General features: G+C 41.4%; 1 protein-coding gene across 7 annotated transcripts in view; it reads left to right on the top strand.

Moving 5' to 3' along the window:
• The window catches only part of NQO2 (N-ribosyldihydronicotinamide:quinone reductase 2), a 167,059-nt gene extending 150,210 nt beyond the window's left edge, over positions 1-16,849 (top strand). For all 7 annotated transcript variants that reach the window (XM_029590520.1, XM_029590521.1, XM_029590518.1 and 4 more), the window contains one exon: positions 15,895-16,849. In XM_029590520.1, coding sequence (XP_029446380.1) covers positions 15,895-16,068 — 174 coding nt within the window. In that variant the 3' untranslated portion in view covers positions 16,069-16,849. The remainder of the gene's footprint in view (positions 1-15,894) is intronic.
• Positions 16,850-19,658: the final 2,809 nt, after the last annotated feature.

Genomic DNA, 19,658 nt, shown 5'->3' with positions numbered 1-19,658 from the left:
TAAAATAAATAGACTTGTGGCATCATAGCCCCAGGGTAGGCCAGTTCTAATTTGAGCTGGAAGCCCAAAGTTGCTCAAGGAAACGGATTAGCCAAAAAAAAAAAAATAGTATAGTAAGAAATAACAAGCAACTTTTATTTTGGGAACAAAAACTCCTATAGCTGGCAAAACTGCATGTAAGGATTAAAGTTTACAAACTCCTCTTCTTGTTGAGCACATAGCCATCAATAAAACAACTTGTATAAGTAGGGAAAAAAGCAAATAGTTTAAAAGTTCAAATAGAAAATTAATTTAACACTAATTTGAACTCCATGAAGTTATAGGTAATGATGTCTTTATATAACTACTTTTACTTTTTTGAAGAAGCAAATTACATTAACATTTGTAGGTAATTGTTTTCCTAATTTTTTCTCTAATCAGTGAAATTGCAACATTGATTTTTAAAGCATTTAAACTCCTATCCAAACCTTAAACAATTAATTTTAGAATTTAGTTTATAGACAACAATGATGGTATGATTTGTCTTTTACACTAAAATGTATATTGTTTCTATAATGGTAACCTCTGATAGTCCATTTTTTTCTGGAATTTAATAATGCAATAAAAAAGTTTGTTAGAAACAGTTTTTTTTAATTTTACATTCAACTCCTAGGTCATTAAATTCAAATGTCCTGGATTTGGAAACAGTAAGAGCTCAATATTCAGTGCATTTGTCTGGCTAAGTTCAGGACTTAAGCAGACAAATAGTGGGACTTAAAACTCCTGTAAGCTGAATACCTCTGGGTTAGCTGGATAAAATTTAGCAGGATGACCTGGGGATGCAGTTAAGTTATCTTGCTAAATTAACCAGATAACACCAATATTAAACATTATCCATCTAACTTCAGGGCTGCCTGGAAGTAGTCTTTAGAGCTGGGTATATTCAGTGACACACTGTTAGGGGAAACGTTTGGTGAGGCTGGCCTTGAATCAGGGTCTGCCTGGTTTGGGGCTGGTGCCTTAAACAGAGAGAGCCACAAATTGACTCAGAGAGAGCCAAGATTCAGATAGTTCTTAGGGGATTCAAAAGTGCAGGAACACCTGGAAAGTGATCCCAGCATTTAGATGGCTAGGGGGGGCCAAAGGACGTTTGGGATCCCTGAGGATGAGCCCTTCTCCTGGTGTGTATTAATGTTATAATCTAATATGAAGTCTTGCATCCCCTCTGTAAGTAGAAGTCATGTTTCCCATTGTGTGGTGGGCTGTCTACGAAGAGAATCTACTTTGAAATGATCTAGACTGACTACCTGGACTGGAAGTAAGCTTTACTCAAACACTGAGTTACCTGCTAAGTTTACCTGCAGTGCATATCACAAGACAGTAAGTAAGGGGTTTGAGAAAATATCACCTAGCTAGAAAGCAGGGACACTAGGGACTCCAGCACTGTTTGTTTGTTTGTTGTTTTTTTAGGGGCTGCACTGAGGGGGTCAATGTTTGGGGGCAGTTCTGGCCTGCATATCTGGGGAATGCTAGAAAATATAAAGACTCGGAAAAAGCTGAAAACAAGAAACTTTCAAAATAATAAACATTCAGCTGTACATGAACTCAAAATGAATTGTGTATTCTTGCAACCGTCATATATGGCCACAGGTTGTTTATGGCTTATAATGTCAAGCCCGTACAGCGCTGGGCTTGTCTAATCATAGGTTGCTGAGAATAGCCGGTGCAGGCACTGAGCGAACCTTACTAATGCTTGCACTTATCTTATTCCACCAGAGAAACGAGTGAATACTTTAAATCCTGAAGTGCATATTCCAACACAGCGGTGTTTCGGAGGATCTATCTCCTTCCTCAGGGAACTTCAGGGAATGTGTCTGTTTGGAAAAATAATAATAAAGAGTTCTACAACATGCCTAACAGCTAATAGATCAACACTTGGCTCAGGACCAGAATGTGTAACTTACTGCGAAATGGAAAGTGGTCCGTGAAAAAGCTGGACAACGCTTGTTTGAAACGATGCAAAAAATGCAAACTTGGTCATAATTATCAGGCTTTTTTCTGTACTTGGCAAAAAACAGGCAAACCAAAATCACTGAAAACATCGTATAGGAGACTGAAGCTACAAAGTAGCAATTCTGAAAGACACAGACTCAAATTGTTACAGACGGTGCAGCTGAAAAAAGAGAAATGCCCAAAAACAGTACTTACGTGCACTGTGAATGTGCAGCCTAACAGCGATTGATTCCGCTGAACTGACAGGGGAACGCGGGCTAAAACGCCGGATTTAAAGGGGAATCTACCGACTGAAAGTTGAGCCAGCAGGAAATGACGTCTGAATCCCCAAACAAGGTGATGTCCATATATGGGTAATGACGTTGCTGGGACTTTTCCTACCTTAATTGAAGTCCATAAAAGGGCAATGATGTCATGCTGGCGGCCATCTTGAAAGTTAAAAATGGAAAAAAAACTGAAAAAAACCGAGAGGGGAATGACGTTACTGGGGACGCCATCTAAAACGAATTATTAGATCAGAGAGAACCATTCAACCTTTTCATTAAGCCCCAATGGTTCTGTGGAGCGTAGCCGGAAAATCCAACGGTTTTCTTTATAATTCAACTGCGATGGTCGATCTCCCCCTCTCCAGTGGGGGGGAATGTGTTCAAGAATGGTCCATCTGTAATCATCGAATAGATGTGCATGTGAAATGCTGTGTTGTACCATGGGGGCTTTAATATCTTTGTTATTAATTCTACTGCGATGCTCTATGAGTCGAATTCGGATTTTGCGCTGTGTGCGTCCTATGTAGATTTATTGCAAGGACACTGTAATGCATAAATTACAAAATCAGTGTTACAGTTGACTGCATGTTTATGAATAATTTGAAAGCCTGTTTGGGGGTCTGTCCAACAAGGACCCGTGATGGCTAGATTGCAGCAAGAGCATTTTCCGCATACTGTTAATTCCCCTGATTGTGCGGCCAAACGGGCTCGAGGGGCTGCTCTGACGACCCTTTATTTAAACCACGAGTGTATGCAAACATGGGAGGTTCATGAAAAAAAGTATGTGGGCTGAGTACGTGCTAATTCTTCATAATGGCTTGTTTAATGTGTGATGTGAACTCTGTATATGGAAGAACACATATCAAACTGGGGGTTTCATTGCGATGTTTATATTGTAATAATTGGGTTCTGTCAGAGAAGGTTGCCCTCTTATAGGCTCTACGGATGACATGGGCTGGATAGCCTCTTTCTGCAAATCTCTTGTGAAGTTGTTTGGCTTGTGCATGAAAGTCTTCAATGTCGGAACACAGCCTGCGGAGTCTAAAAAATTGGCCCACAGGTAATCCTTCCTTGAATTTTCTAGGGTGGTGACTTTCAAAGCGAAGGTAATTGTTGCGATCGGTGGGCTTCCTAAACAAGGTGGTACTTATGCCCTGGTGATCCTTTGAGATTTGAATGTCCAGAAAAGAAAGTTGATTCTGGTTATAAACAATGCTAAACTTGAGGTGTGGATTGACCTGATTAAGCCATAGGTGGAACTGTAACAATTGTGCTTCTGTGTGAGTCCAAATGAAAACTCTCTTGAAGGTTTGTGAGGACAGGGGGACTATGATCCTCATAGCCCCTCTTTGGCCGAGACAGGTCTGGTTTCCACTCCTAGGGGAGTTGCCCATCTGGAGACCAATCAGTATGGGGACTTCCCCAAATCTCATCACATAAGATCAAGACAGGCTGCGGCATCCCAACCTCCTGGCCCTGTCGCTCACAGCCTGGATGTTGAGAGGTTAATCTCAACATCAGAGGATGTGTCTTGAGTCCTGGTGGCTTCCAGAAGGTCTTCCACTAGAAAGTCTTATGGACTGAAGTGGAAGAGGTTTTCCATGTGTTGTGAGCAGAAGGCCCTAGATCCATTCTCCTGCCCCACACAAAAGCTGCTTGACTATCTTCTACACCTATTGGAATCCGGCTTAAAGACCAACTCCGTTAGAGTTCATCTCAGTGCAGTTGGTGAATGCCTCCAAGGAGCAGATGGTATGCCCATCTCTGTCCAGCCTATAGTTCAATGTTCTATACGGGGCCTGCTTCAATTGAAGCCTCCCACTGTGTCTTGGGACCTCAGCTGATGAAAGCTCTTTTTGAGTCACTACACTCCATTGATCTGAAATGACTGACCTGGAAGGTCATATTTTTGGTGGCAACCATCTCAGCGTGCAGGGTCAGTGAACTCCAGGCTTTAGTGACTTATCCACCTTACACTAAGTTTTATCATGACAGGGTGGTCGTTCGTACGCATCCTAAGTTCTTGCCTAAAGTGGTGACGGACTTCCATCTTAACCGGTCAATTGTCCTGCTAACGTTCTTTCCCAGACCCCATTCGCACTAAGGGGAACAAGCCTTGCAAAGTTTGAACTGCATGCGAGCCTTAGCCTTCTATCTGGAGCGGATAGAAGCTCATAGACTGTCCACCCAACTTCTTATTTCTTTTGATAGGCATAGGTTGGGCATTGCCGTTGCCAAATAGACACTATCCAATTGGCTAGCGGATTGCATTTTTTTCTGCTATGTCCTGGCAGGACTGCATCTTGGGGGGTAATGTCAAGGCGCATTCTATAAGAGCCATTCTGTCAGAGCCAGTTGGTGGCCCACTTGCAAGCAGTTCCCGTGGAGAAGAACTGCAAGGTTGTGACGTGGAGTTCTCTCCTTACATTCACATCTCATTACTGTCTGGATAGCAATGGCAGACAAGACAGTAGGTTTGGTTTAGTCTTTCCTTCGGAATCTGTTTGAGGTGTAGAACCCACCTCTCCTGCCTAGGGCCCATTGTTTGGGTTCAGGCTGTCTCCCCCTCTATTACCAACAGCACCGGTGGTGTGTCCGTTGGCACCTGGTTGGGTGTCTGTTGGTCCTCTTTTTGTGTTGGGGAGCTGCCTGTAGCTAGGGATTCACACTTGTGTGTAGAATACCATCCTGCTTGTCCTCTGAGAAAGCAGAATTGCTTACCTGTAGCAGGTGTTCTCCGAGGGAAGTAGGATGTTAGTCCTCATGAAACCTGCCTGCCACCCCATGGAGTTGGATTTTTCCTATTTTTAATTTTAATTATAATTCTATGTTACCATGCTGGAGAGGGACGCATGGTATAGGTCATGCTGAGCATGCTCAGTGTGCCTAGTCAAAGTTCTAGAAACTTTGACATAAGTTTTCCACATCGGGGCTCCATCTGATGATGTCACATGTGTGAGGAATAACATCCTGCTGTCCTTTGAGAACACCTGTTACAGTTAAGGAACTCTGTTTTACATAAGCAGAGGCTTGGAACCTATTTGTTCTCTTGTGATAATTTATTTGATTTATTTGCTCCCAGAATCTTTTTTCAAGTCCTGAGGACCAATCCAGTTGCATGGGGTGGAATCACTGGTTCTAATATCAGGCTCAGTTCAAGCTCTCCTAGATAGCCTGAATTTACCAGAGTCACTTGACAGCTTGAAGGCAGGGTACTAATTTCTTATCTGAGCAGGCCCTCAGTTCAAGTCCCACCAGATCCTTGCCTTTACCTGATTCCCCCTTTCCCATGGGTAGACTCGCAGCATCTCAAATAATCTCCATGATCAAACCACCAAGAAGCACTGCCCATTATATGCAGTGCATATTGTGACTAATGGTGATTACTACACAAGAATATGCAGAAACCAAGAAATCTTTTGAAGAGACAGTCCCATAATGAGAGGCAGTCGCTCCAAACAGAACTGGAAAATAAAAGCATCTTTGGAGAAAGGCTTCTGGTGCAGTTTTTGCTTCTAAAAAGTTTTAAAAATATATTTTGAAATTTAGCCCCTGAGTGTGAGCACTATGCAGTGACTTCTGTGGCTTCAGACTCATGCAGGAGCTTATACAAGTTAGGTAATGATCCCTGTCCTACTTGTTTAGTAAAAAGCAGCAAGACAAAGGATAAGTTAACTAGTCTGGTTAATTTTGGAGCAAGGGTTACTCCCCAGTATTTTAAAAAGGACTGCAATACATGATTTGCTTTAAGAAAACAAATTGAAATACTGAGAATTACAATAATACTAGACCAGTGACCAACATTCCTTATCTGGGTAAGTTAATTGAAGAGGTGGTGATGATCTACCTGTTAGACTATTTGGAGGTAGGGATATATTTGACCCCTTTCTGTCAAGATTTAGACAGTCTTACAGGACCAAGATTACCTTGCTGGCCTTGTCCGATAATTTAGGCTAGAATTGGACAAAAGGCAATGCTAGTTTATTGATCTGATCTTATTAGATCTCCATTCAGTGTTTTACACTATTTATCACTTTGTCCTGCTCGAATGTCTGGCCTGAGGAGGATGGGGGAAAGGTTGTGAATTGGTTCATTTCTTTTTTGCAGGACAGGAGCTAATTTGTAGTGTAGAGGATTGTTGTTCTCAGCCCATTCTGTTACTTGTGGAGTTCCACAGGGTTCAATTATTTAGCCTTTGTTGTTTAATCTTTACTTACTTCTATTGGGTAAAATCATCCATGTGTTTCAAATTAGAAACATTTTATTCATATCATCTGCAAATACACCTCTCTTTAAGCTCCGAGTGTTCACATATCTGAAAGAATTTGAGAGTGTTTAACAGCAGTTAGACATTGGCTTGAGAAGAACATGTTGCAATTGAATATGAAGAAACCAGACATCCAATAGAGTTTTAAAGATGGTTCAAAGGAAGTGGATATATTTTGTATAAATGACCAGAAGGAGTTACCTGTCGGTAATGAGATCAGAAATTTGGGCATAGCTATCGATGAGACTCTGTGATCCACCACATTCGCTCAATATGCCAATTATATTTCTCTGTGCCGCAATTTAATTTGGCAGGTGCAGCATTTTTTAAGCTGAGACCAGTCTATAAGGGTGATTCAAGACCTGATCCTTCAAGGCTAGATTATTGTAATAGTCTTTTACTAGAACGCCCCCATTTTGGGTACTAATTGTGAAACAGAATGATCCTTGTATTGCAGAAATTATATTGATTGTTGGTGGTCTGTTGAATTCATTTTAAGATTTTGTGTTTAGTCTTCAAATATATATGTGGAAGATGTGCAGGTTATTTACAGGAATGCCTCTTTCCATATTTTTGACTTTATCTATTGAGATCTTCCCAGGACTTTCTTCTACCCAGGGCTTTCATCTTTCAAATAAGCATGCTTAATCATTATTTATTACTGTGCATTTTGATCTCCATAGGTGGAACTACCTATATGTAGAGTTGCAAAGTGACCACAAATATATTGGAATATCTCTAGAGTCCCCATTCTCCCAGAAAAAATGCCGCGTAAACCTACATGAATGTTGAGTTTTCCTGCAATATATATTTCAGACAAATTCTGAAGATTGTTTTCTGCCATGAGGTGCCTGAAGTATCATAGACAGCCTTCTTGTACTACCTTGTTGATGTACATTATAGAAATTACATTCTTTTTTTGCATAAGAACATAATAAATTTACATGCTGGGTCAGACCAAGGGTCCATCAAGCCCAGCATCCTGTTTCCAACAGAGGCCAAACCAGGCCACAAGAACCTGGCAAGTACCCAAACACCAAGAAGATCCTATGCTACTGATGCCAGTAATAGCAGAGGCCATTCCCTAAGTCAACTTGATTAATAGCAGTTAATGGTCTTCTCCTCCAAGAACTTATCCAAACCTTTTTTGAACCCAGCTACACTAACTGCACTAACCACATCCTCTGGCAACAAATTCCAGAGCTTAGTTGTGCATTGAGTGAAAAATAATTTTCTCTGATTAGTCTTAAATGTGCTACTTGCTAACTTCTAGGAGTGCCCCCTAGTCCTTCTATTATCCGAAAGTCAGGCCAATTCAATATAAAGTGCGGGAGAGCAGGCGCTCCGTGTTGAGTGCTCGCTCTCCCGACGCACGCCCAGGCACCTCTCCTGGGAGTGCAATTCTCTATTTAAATTAGGGCCCGCGTTAATAAGGAGGTGCTAGGGACACTAGCGTGTCCCTAGCGCCTCCTTATTAGCGGAAGTGGCAGTTGTCAGTGGGTCTGACAACCGATGCTTAATTTTACCGGCGTCTGTTCTCGAAACCACTGACAGCCACGGGTTCGGAAAACATACGCTGGCAAAATTGAGTGTCCGTTTTCGAACCCGTGGACTGGCAGACAGATTTTTTTTTTTTTAAGTTTTTCTTTTTTTTTTTTTAAATTATTTTTGGGACCTCCGACTTAATATCGGTATGATATTAAGTCAGAGGGTGAACAGAAAAGCAGTTTTTTCTGCTTTTCTGTACACTTTCCTGGGGCTGTCTATGATTAACACCTGCCTTTGGGCAGGCATTAATTTCTGAGAGTAAAATGTGCAGCTTGGCCGCACATTTTACTTTCACTATCCCGGGCGACTAACTAATAGGCTCATCAACATGCATTTGCATGTGATGTGCGCTATTAGGTTTCGCGAGTTTGGACGCACATTTTCAAGGCGCTATTACCCCTTACTGTAAAAGACGTGTAGCGAAACGGGTGCTAAACGGTGCGCTCAGCCTGTACTGAATTGGCCTGACTGTAAATAACCAATTCACATCTACTCGTTCAAGACCTCTCATGATTTTAAAGACCTCTATCATATCCCCCCTCAGCCGTCTCTTCTCCAAGCTGAACAGCCCTAACCTCTTCAGACTTTCCTCATAGGGGAGCTGTTCCATCCCATCCCATCTCCAAACCCTATGCCCTTGCACAAGGAGTACCTCAAGGCTCATCCTTATCCTCCACACTCTTTAATATTTACCTCCTACCCCTCTGCTACTTACTATCCAAACTAGGCTTTCAACACTTTATCTATGCTGATGATGTGCAGATACTGATTCCAGTTTCTGACACAATAAACAAAGCCATGCAAACCTGGAACACTGCACTCTTCTCCATCAGCACCTTACTATCCAACAATTTTCTCGCTCTCAACACTGCTAAAACAGAACTCATCCTCCTCTCTCCCCCCAACATCAGCCATCCCCTAACAATGACCACCCTTACCAATATATCCTTCCCTCCACACATTCGCAGCCTTGCTGTTACACTTGACAACCAGTTCAACTTCAAAAAATTCATCAACACCATTATCAAAGACTGCTATTTCAAACTACACACACTCAAAAAACTCAAACCCCTCTTACATCTCAACGACTTTCGCACTATACTCCAAGCCCTCATCCTCTCTAAGATTGATTACTGCAATTCCATGCTCCTGGGCCTACCTAAAAACACCCTGCAACCACTGCAACTCCTACAAAATGCAGCGGCCCGCATCCTCACCAACACACACAGAAACGACCATATAACTCCAGTACTCAAACATCTGCACTGGCTGCCTGTATCAGCTCGTATCACCTACAAAACGCTCACCCTAATACATAAATCCCTACACAACCAAAACATGCATTGGTTCAAAGAAGACTTCACCTTTCATAACAGCAACAGACCCACCAGAAAACAATATCTTGCCACTCTTCACATCCCATCTCCCAAACTTACTAAACTACGCTCCACCAAGGAAAGAACCTTATCCCTTGCAGGTCCCTCCCTCTGGAACAAGCTACCCACCTCACTCCACCAAGAAACTTGCCCCAAAATTTTTAAACAGAACCTGAAGACCTGGCTCTTCACCCACTCCTACACCTAAGCTCTTTCCTACCCTTTCCACCCCCCCCCCCTTTTTGTAAATACGTACAATTATCTATACTAGCTATATATGATGTAAGCTTCTCTACCTTTTTTGTAAATATGTACAATTGTCTAGTTTATTTAGATTGCCTTTCCCCCCTACCCTCCTCAGTGCCTTAGTTCTCTGCCTCCCCCCTCCCTCGCTTTCCTTGTTCTACTGGTTACTTGTTACATGTAAAGCCTGTTGCTTGTTTCGTTCTCTGTAAACCGACGAGATGTTCCCAACGTACGTCGGTATATAAATGCCTTTAAATAAATAAATAAATCATTTTGGTTGCCCTTCTCTGTACCTTCTCCATCGCAACTATATCTTTTTTGAGATGCGGTGACCAGAATTGTACACAATATTCAAGGTGCGGTCTAACCATGGAGCAATACAGAGGCATTATGACATTTTCCGTTCTATTAACCATTCCCTTCCTAATAATTCCTAACATTCTATTTGCTTTTTTGACTGCTGCAGCACACTGAGCCGACGATTTTAAAGTATTATCCACTATGATGCCTAGATCTTTTTCCTGGGTGGTAGCTCCTAATATGGAACCTAACATCGTGTAACTACAGCAAGGGTTATTTTTCCCTATATGCAACACCTTGCACTTGTCCACATTAAATTTGACCTGCCATTTGGATGCCCAATCTTCCAGTCTTGCAAGGTCCTCCTGTAATGTATCACAGTCTGCTTGTGATTTAACTACTCTGAATAATTTTGTATCATCCGCAAATTTGATAACCTCACTCGTCGTATTCCTTTCCAGATCATTTATATATATATATTGAAAAGCACCGGTCCAAGTACAGATTCCTGAGGCACTCCACTGTTTACCCTTTTCCACTGAGAAAATTGACCATTTAATCCTACTCTCTGTTTCCTGTCTTTTAACCAGTTTGTAATCCACGAAAGGACATCGCCTCCTATCCCATCACTTTTTAGTTTTCGTAGAAGCCTCTCATGAGGGACTTTGTCAAACGCCTTCTGAAAATCCAAATACACTACATCTACCGGTTCACCTTTATCTACATGTTTATTAACCCCTTCAAAAAATGAAGCAGATTTATGAGGCAAGACTTCCCTTGGGTAAATCCATGTTGACTGCATTCCATTAAACCATGTCTTTCTATATGGTCTATGATTTTGATCTTTAAAATAGTTTCCACTATTTTTCCCAGCACTGAAGTCAGGCTCACTGGTCTATAGTTACCCGGATCGCCCCTGGAGCCTTTTTTAAATATTGGGGTTACATTGGCCACCCTCCAGTCTTCAGGTACAATGGATGATTGTAATGATAGGTTACAAATTTTAACTAATAGATCAGAAATTTCATTTTTTAGTTCCTTCAGAACCCTAGGATGCATACCATCCGGTCCAGGTGATTTGCTACTCTTTAGTTTGTCAATCTGGCCTACTACATCTTCCAGGTTCACAGTGATTTCGTTCAGTTCATCTGGTCATCACCCCTGAAAACCATCTCTAGAACTGGTATCTCCCCAATATCCTCATTAGTAAACACGGAGGCAAAGAATTCATTTAGTCTTTCTGCAATGGCCTTATCTTCCCTAAGAGCCCCTTTAACCCCTCTGTCATCTAATGGTCCAACCGACTCCCTCACAGTTTTCTTGCTTTGGATATATTTAAAAAAGTTTTTATTATGAGTTTTTGCCTCTATGGCCAACTTTTAACCAGTTTGTAATCCACGAAAGGACATAGTCTCCTATCCCATGACTTTTTAGTTTTTTTAGAAACCTCTCATGAGGGACTTTATCAAATGCCTTCTGAAAATCCAAATACTCTACATCTACCGGTTCACCTTTATCCACATCTTTATTAACCCCTTCAAAAAATGAAGCAGATTTGTGAGGCAAGACTTCCCTTGGGTAAATCCATGTTGACTGCGTTCCATTAAACCATGTCTTTCTATATGGTCTATGATTTTGATCTTTAAAATAGTTTCCACTATTTTCCCGGCACTGAAGTCAGGCTCACAGGTCTATAGTTTCCCGGATTGCCCCTGGAGCCCTTTTTAATATTGAGGTTACATTGGCCACCCTCCAGTCTTTGGGTAAAGTGGATTATTTTAATGATAGGTTACAAATTTTAACTAATAGATCTGAAATTTCATTTTTGAGTTCCTTCAGAATCCTGGGATGCATACCATCTAGTCCAGGCAATTTGCTACTCTTTTTAGTTTGTCAATCTGGCCTATTACATCTTGCAGGTTCACAGTGATTTGGTTCAGTTCATCTGACTCATCACCCTTGAAACCATCGCCGGAACTGTTATCTCCCCAATGTCCTCATTACTAATCCTAGAAGCAAAGAATTAATTTAGTCTTCCTGCAATGGCGTTTATCTTTAACCCCTTTAACCCCTCAGTCATCTAACGATCCAACCAACTCCCTCACAGGTTTCTTGCTTCGGATATATTTTAAAAAGTTTTTATTATGAGTTTTTACCTCTACGGCCAACTTCATTTCAAATTCTCCCTTTGCCTGTCTTATCAATGTTTTACACTTAACTTGACACTGCTTATGCTCGTTCCTATTTTCTTCAGATGGATTCTTCTTCCAATTTTTGGCTAAAATAACCTCTTTCACCTCACCTTTTAACCATGCCTTATGGTTAAGAACATAAGAAAATGCCATACTGTGTCAGACCAAGGATCCATCAAGCCCAGCATCCTGTTTCCAACAGTGGCCAATCCAGGCCATAAGAACCTGGCAAGTACCCAAAAACTAAGTCTATTCCATGTTACCATTCCTAATGGCAGTGGCTATTCTCTAAGTGAACTTAATAGCAGGTAATGGACTTCTCCTCCAAGAACTTATCCAATCCTTTTTTAAACACAGCTATACTAACTGCACTAACCACATCCTCTGGCAACAAATTCCAGAGTTTAATTGTGCGCTGAGTAAAAAAGAACTTTCTCCGATTAGTTTTAAATGTGCCCCATGTTAACTTCATGGAGTGCCCCCTTGTCTTTCTACTATCCGAAAGAGTAAATAACCGATTCACATCTACCTGTTCTAGACCTCTCATGATTTTACACATCTCTATCATATCCTCCCTCAGTCGTCTCTTCTCCAAGCTGAAAAGTCCTAACCTCTTTAGTCTTTCCTCATAGGGGAGCTGTTCCATTCCCCTTATCATTTTGGTAGCCCTTCTCTATACCTTCTCCATCGCAATTATATCTTTTTTGAGATGCGGCGACCAGAATTGTACACAGTATTCAAGGTGCGGTCTCACCATGGAGCGATTCAGAGGCATTATGACATTTTCCGTTTTGTTCACCATTCCCTTTCTAATAATTCCCAATATTCTGTTTGCTTTTTTGACTGCCGGTGTGTCGTGACACACCGGTTGAGAACTGCTGCTGTAGAGAACTCTAAAATCATGAGCTTTCCATCCCCCTCAGCCCTTCCCAATCTGGAGGGCAGTGGTTGGACAACTCGCCCTATTTAGCCCAGCCATTTTAGAACTCAGTGTGATCAGTTTTAGAGAGCCTCTGAACAATGAGAAGTGATACTCCATTGAGCACTCCCTGCGAGAGGATCCTTTTCATAATAATTACAGAGAGAGAGATTTTTATGCTGGATTCCCTTTTGGGGCAAAAGGGCTCTTGCCCAGAGGACTGAAGACCTGTGAGCCCACTCTACACTCTAGGTGAGGCAAGCATTCGTGACAGATCCTGCTGAGAGAGAGAGTGTTGTTTTTACCTTTAGAAGTATTTTTTGGACATTTGCTTTGTGGGAAGGTTTTCTTGGGTCACCCCTCCCCACAGGGATGCAGAGTTGAGGTAGTCTGATTCCCCTTTGACTTTTCCTCAAGAGAAGTCCCCAACAACTGAACTAATGAGGATTTGCAAGATCAGGAGACCCTAACCGGATCTTCACCCATGGGACCAGGATGGGTGTCCAGGAAGGCGATGGTTTCAGGATGGACTGTTTTTGCTGTGATTGAGGGGACCCCTTCAATAGGATTCCCAGTTAGCCGTTGGGTGAGCTTTGCACAATTAAAACCACCATGGGAGTTCTACCCAGATGCTGAAATTAAGGACAACTATCTACAGAGAAATATACATGTACCAGCAGTCAGATACATCTTCAGCATTATGGACAAATAGACATTTGTTTAATCATAGCCAAATCAGTAAACTTTATTTTAACACCCAGAGCCTGGTCCTTTCTGATTTCTCCCAGCATCTCATCCCTTGGAATGCACCTACATTCTACACCCACAGAAAGCAAGACATCATGGAATGGACCATAAGCGAGAGCTTCCCCCTATTAAAAGAATACACTATGTGATAAGAGAGTGAAGCATGGGAAGGAACAGGGCCTGGAGTGAAAAAGGGTATCTTTAGAATTCTTTTCTCTAGGAGAGGTATACTTTCTTTTCCCCTGTGAGTGTTGCGAGTGCCAAATAACACATCAGAGACCTTGAGTTAAGTGTTACTGATAGTGAAACAGAATGAGTGTATGGGCACAGCTGACAGAGTCCTTAGAACCACAGATGATCTCTTATTACAGTCTTTCTCCTCTTACTGTGCATAGGTCTCTACCACCAGGCATGGGATACATTCATCCTCCAGGCTTGAATAAATGAAGATGCCAGGTGGGCAGGATGTCTTTGTGTGGGCAGGAAAACCCCCAAACAGAAGAAACTTTCACCAATTAAATAATTTTGAAATGCAAAAGCTGGTTCATAGCAAGGAGGTAAAGATCTCAAACAATGATTGTGCAAGCATAGTAGCTTATTCACTCATTGGTGAAAACACCTCCACCTCCAATGGTTTTTCTTTATTAAAAATCCATTCTTTTATTAATAATATTCTCAATGTTAAATTTTCTGAAGGGTTTTTAATCAAAAAATTTAAATTATATATATAAAACATTGTATTTTTTCGATTTATTTATATATATATATATATATATATATATATATATATATATATATATATATATAATTTTTTTTTTTTTTTTTAGAGGAACCAATCATGCATTTGTCTAAAATAGCCCAAGATTTCCACCCTTCCAAAAGCCAATCTGCACAAAACCTAAACTGTTAGACATATAAATAGTTCATAATGTTGCCGCTTCCAAAAGTTCAAGCTGTGTGTAGATAAAGCTGTTAAAAATGAAATAGACCAGTTAGAGTACACCTGGAAATTTTTGGAAACTTTTTTTCTTCAAAAAATTTAAATGACCATTGAATTCCAAGAGATATATCCTTATAGTCCCAGCGAGGCATATGAATGCATATCATGCACTTATCTGTGTGTAATCCAAGAAGACCCCATGTCCAAAAGCCAAATTTAATGAGAACTTGACTGCCTGAAGTAAAATAAGCCAGTTGAAAGAAGCCAACGCTGGCCAGCTTCTCACTTTTATGCTGCATCAGGGCTAGCTTAGCAATGTAATCAGAAGGTTTTGATGGAGCCGTTGCTCTCTTTGAATTCCCATTTAATTATTTTGAAAAAATATTTACAAAAATTCCACTTTTACTCTAACTGGCCTATTCCATTTTGAACAGCTTTATGCTTAGCTCGGCCTTTTGGAAGTGAGGACATTAACTATTTACATGTATAACAGTTTAGTTTTCAAGCAACTTGGTTTTTGGAGGCATGGATATCTTGGACTATTTTAAACAACCACATGAGTGGTTCCTCTAAAAAAAATAAAAATAAAAATATATATATCAATCATTTTAATTTTTTCATTAAAAAACCCTTCAGGAAATTTAACATTGAGAGTATTATTAATAAAGGAATGGATTTTTAATAAAGAAAGGAGGAATAAAGAACATAGCCTTGTGAAGGCTCGGAGTCTTTCTGTATAATTTCTCTCAACCCCAGCAGGATGTTTGTCTCAGATGATCCTGGTCCCATTTGCTTACGTAGGGCAGAGTGGGAATTATCCTTTGAGAGTCAACTCTTCTGTTTTTTTTCCCCCGCTGCAGCAATCTTCCCTTTCCCCTATTTAACCATGGACCTGAGAACATCTCTTCCACAGTGTACCTGCACTGTTGCCAGCTCAAAAATCTTAAATACAAGTGTTACGTGCCGCACTACCACTGAGCCACTAGTCCGGCCCAAACTACTACAGCGCTTTAAAACTTGCATCTTTTATGAAGTATCAGAAGACACACAGTTTAAATGTGCCCTTCCTGACTTGTCCATGTTTGCATTTTTTATCAATAGCACGGCATGATGCACTTCTGTGGTTTCAAAATCCTTTCGCCTCAGATCAACTTTGCACCCGAATATGTGACGGAGAGTAGAAGGAAGGAAATGTTAACCTCCTGGGCACAGCGGCTGGAGAGCATCTGGAATGAAAAACCTATAACCTGTACTCCACCATGGTATTTCCAGTAATGTTTAAGTACTTCTGCAGGAGAAAAATTTGGAAAGTAAGCAGTTAGCCTGCATGTTTCTAGTTCCCATAGCTTTTCTCATTTTCAATTGCACTGTTTTCCGAAAAATTATAAATGAATAAAAAGAAAGTTGGGACCTTATAACATTCGTATAAGGTATTGTAGCATATTGACACAAAAAATGTAACTTCCAATAAGTTTGAGTGCAAATATTCTATAACAATTCATACATTTGGTTAATTTCTGTAATAAGTACATAATGGCTCAAGCACTTTGCTGGCACAGGCCATCTCAGCAACAGTTATTGTTTTAAAAGATTTCAGAGGAAAATTTATGTAATAGGATCTCTGGTCTCTTATTCTCATAAGAAATTTCAGCATTTCTGATTCTCACCTTTTTAGTACTTTGGTCATTTTCATAATAGACACATGGTTCAGAAGATAATGGTACTGGAGTAAATTTATGTAGAAAAATATTTTTTGACAATGTGATTATTAGTGACTGATAAGATCTTTTTTGGTAGGTTATTACTACTTTCCATTGCAGTGTGATTCTAGGAAAATGATGCTACAAAATGTTTGACCATTGCAGTGTGTGATCTACCACAGTGATGTTTTCTTGGAAAAGTCCTTCTAGTATGACACACTCAAGCATCCCATTCAATTGGCTCTTTGCTTTGTTTTTGTGCTGCCAGAAAGGTCATATTTGGAAACAAAATAGTAAAATCTTGTAAAGATCTGAAAACCCTAAAACAATTGTAAATAAAGCCAATATTACCTTGAGTTGCTGTTTATTATTTTAAGGATTTCAGTAAGGAAAGGATATAAGGCAGCAGTTCCCAAATCTGTCCTGAGAGACCCCCAGCCAGTCAGGCTTTCAGGATATCCACAATGAATATGCATGAGATAAAATGTGCATATTGTGGAGGCAGTGCATGCAGATTTATCTCATGCATATTCATTGCGGACATCCTGAAAACCTGACTGGCTGGGGGGTCCTACAGGACAGGTTTGGGAACCACTGATAAAGAAAAATAGAGCAAATGGTAGAGTCAATATTAACAATTTATATTAACTACCAGCATGGAATACAGTTGTTGGAATTTTCTTTTTTAAGATTTGTCTCCACCCAATTCATGTGGTTTCTTAGCAGTGTGTTTACTGAAATTGTCTGCATTTACTAATTATACTGTGCATGCAAATATTATCGATAGTCTGGGAAAGTCATTAGTTAATAGTTCAGAGGTACAAACTGCTCACACCTGCTCCTTCTGAATCCAACTTCTCTGATAACATCTGCCTTATGCTGAATACTTCGTTCTGGCCTCTGGCTTTTATTGCTGTGCTCTGTGGCACTGTGGTTGTATACCTGGCTTCCATTTAGCATCTGTGGCTAGAGTGACTGGATTACTTGGTGGGATGAAAGCCTTTGGTCTCTAGGAGATCAATTTAAATCTGGTTTCAAGATGTTTTCCTAGCGTGTAGCCAGATGGACCCAGGACTCAGGACCAATGGGTTATGTGCTCCCCTGCTAGCAGATGGAGACGGAGTCAGATTTCAAAGCTGACATCACCCTAGATATACCCCATTCAGTTTCTCTCCGTCTCCTTTCCTATCGGGAACACAGTACTCTTTAGAAGAGGAAATTTTACCTTTTAAATTGGAGAAAGATACCTAATGGTCCTTCCCCCAGTTGAAAATTCCTGAGGCAATTTCTGAGATCCCTCAGAGGTGTGCCTTGCTCCAGAAGCTGGTCCCTGGCATGGACTTTGCTACTGAAGCAGCTGAAAGGCAGCGGGTGCAGGAAGCCAACCGCAGCATGACGGCCTATGCTCTCTCCCTCCACAGCCGGAGTCTGTCTCTGTGCTCAGCTGGTAAGTGCTGAGCCCAGGCAAGTAAAGAAGAACTCCTCTGACTCAGACGTGGAAGGGCTTTGGTAAGTCTTTCCTCTGATATCCTTGCTTGGAGCACCGTACTGACGATGTTGCCGATCCCATTAGGTCAAGGAAAGAGGTTTCCAAGTGGATTGAGTGGTCCCCCGATGGGCTAGGCCCCGCTTCAGACTCGGTGGGTACTCCACGTGGCAGACCGTGGTGGTGCCATCTTGCAAGTGGTTTGGTGTGGCACCATTTTCCCCCCATTGACAGTATATGCAATGCAGGACGGCCCTGTTGTGCACCTAATGCATGCATAAATGCGTGCACACCTGTGCACATACCTGTGCACATAAGTATACGCATACGTTCACGCACAACCGGATGCTTAAACTTATGTGCATCGGGGCAGATTTGTGCGCGCTCGAGCTCAGGTGCTAACTAGCTGATCGCACAAGCTACAGTTAACTATGGCTCCGGTAACAAAGAAGCACAAGAGACACTCCCTTTGTTCTATCTGCCATATTAGGGCTACACAGTCTGACCTAGAATCCTTTCTGTGTCAGCACTGTGAGGAAGCCCAGGGAGGGCTGGACTCTCAGAACTTCTCCAAGCCTGGCCCCTCCCAGTCGGAGAATGGGTCAGCCATGACCTTCTCTGGTAGCACCCCGGATCTGAGTAATCCCAGGGCTGCATCCATGCTTTTAAAATGCAAAAGCCAGAAGAATGCTGGGCTGCATAGAGAGAGGAATATTGAGTAAGAAAAGGGAAGTGATTATCCCTTTGTACAGGTCCTTGGTGAGGCCTCACCTGGAGTACTGTGTTCAGTTCTGGAGACCGTATCTACAAAGAGACAGAGACAAGATGGAAGCGGTACAGAATTAGGGCTGGAGGGTACTGGGAGCCAATAGTAACAGGTGGGAGAGAGAAAAAGGGAAATAAAAATGGATAAAGTGCGTAGCTTGCTGGGCAGACTGGATGGGCCATTTGGTTGTCTTCTGCCGTCATTTCTATGTTTCTATGTTTCTTTGGTTTGGATTTTCTAACGCTGTGCAAGCGTGTGTAGTGTCCCAAACTGCTAAGGAGACGGAGAAATACTGAAGAGCAGAGCTTCCAGCACAGGTATATGTAGGCTGATGTCAGATTGAAATCTGACTCAGTCTCCCATGTGCTATCAGGAGTACACTATAACCATTGGTCCTGAGTCCATCTGATACATGCCAAGAAAACTTTATTTACACAACTGTCTAAAATACAAGAAAATTATTCCTTACCTGCTAATTTTCGTTCCTGTAGTACCATGGATCAGTCCAGAATGTGGGTTATGTCCCCCTTCCAGCAGATGGAGTCAGAGCAAAAACTGAGAGGGCGGTCCCTGATAATTGATGCGCCTTCTGTAAACCTTCAGTATTAAGAATATCCAAGCAATAAGGAAAAACACACCTTGGATGGATCAATACAAAATTGAATATCAACTGTAAACAAGGCTAAGCAAAAAACTTGCAACCTGAACGCTTAATCAGTCCCAAACCGATCCTGAAATTATCACTCAGTCGAGCTGAAAGATTATCCCAAAGAACCCCCAACAATCCGTAGGGTGGACGTCTGGACTGATCCATGATACTACAGGAACAAAAATTAGCAGGTAAGGAATAATTTTCTTTTCCCTGTATGTACCAGGATCAGTCCAGACCGTGGGATGTACCAAAGCTTCCCTA

This window comes from Rhinatrema bivittatum, chromosome 2 (genome assembly GCF_901001135.1).
Source record: "Rhinatrema bivittatum chromosome 2, aRhiBiv1.1, whole genome shotgun sequence".
In the NCBI taxonomy this organism is placed as follows: Eukaryota; Metazoa; Chordata; class Amphibia; order Gymnophiona; family Rhinatrematidae; genus Rhinatrema; species Rhinatrema bivittatum.
The sequence above is the reverse complement of the archived record's forward strand: the minus strand, read 5'-3'. Positions and strand labels throughout refer to the sequence as shown.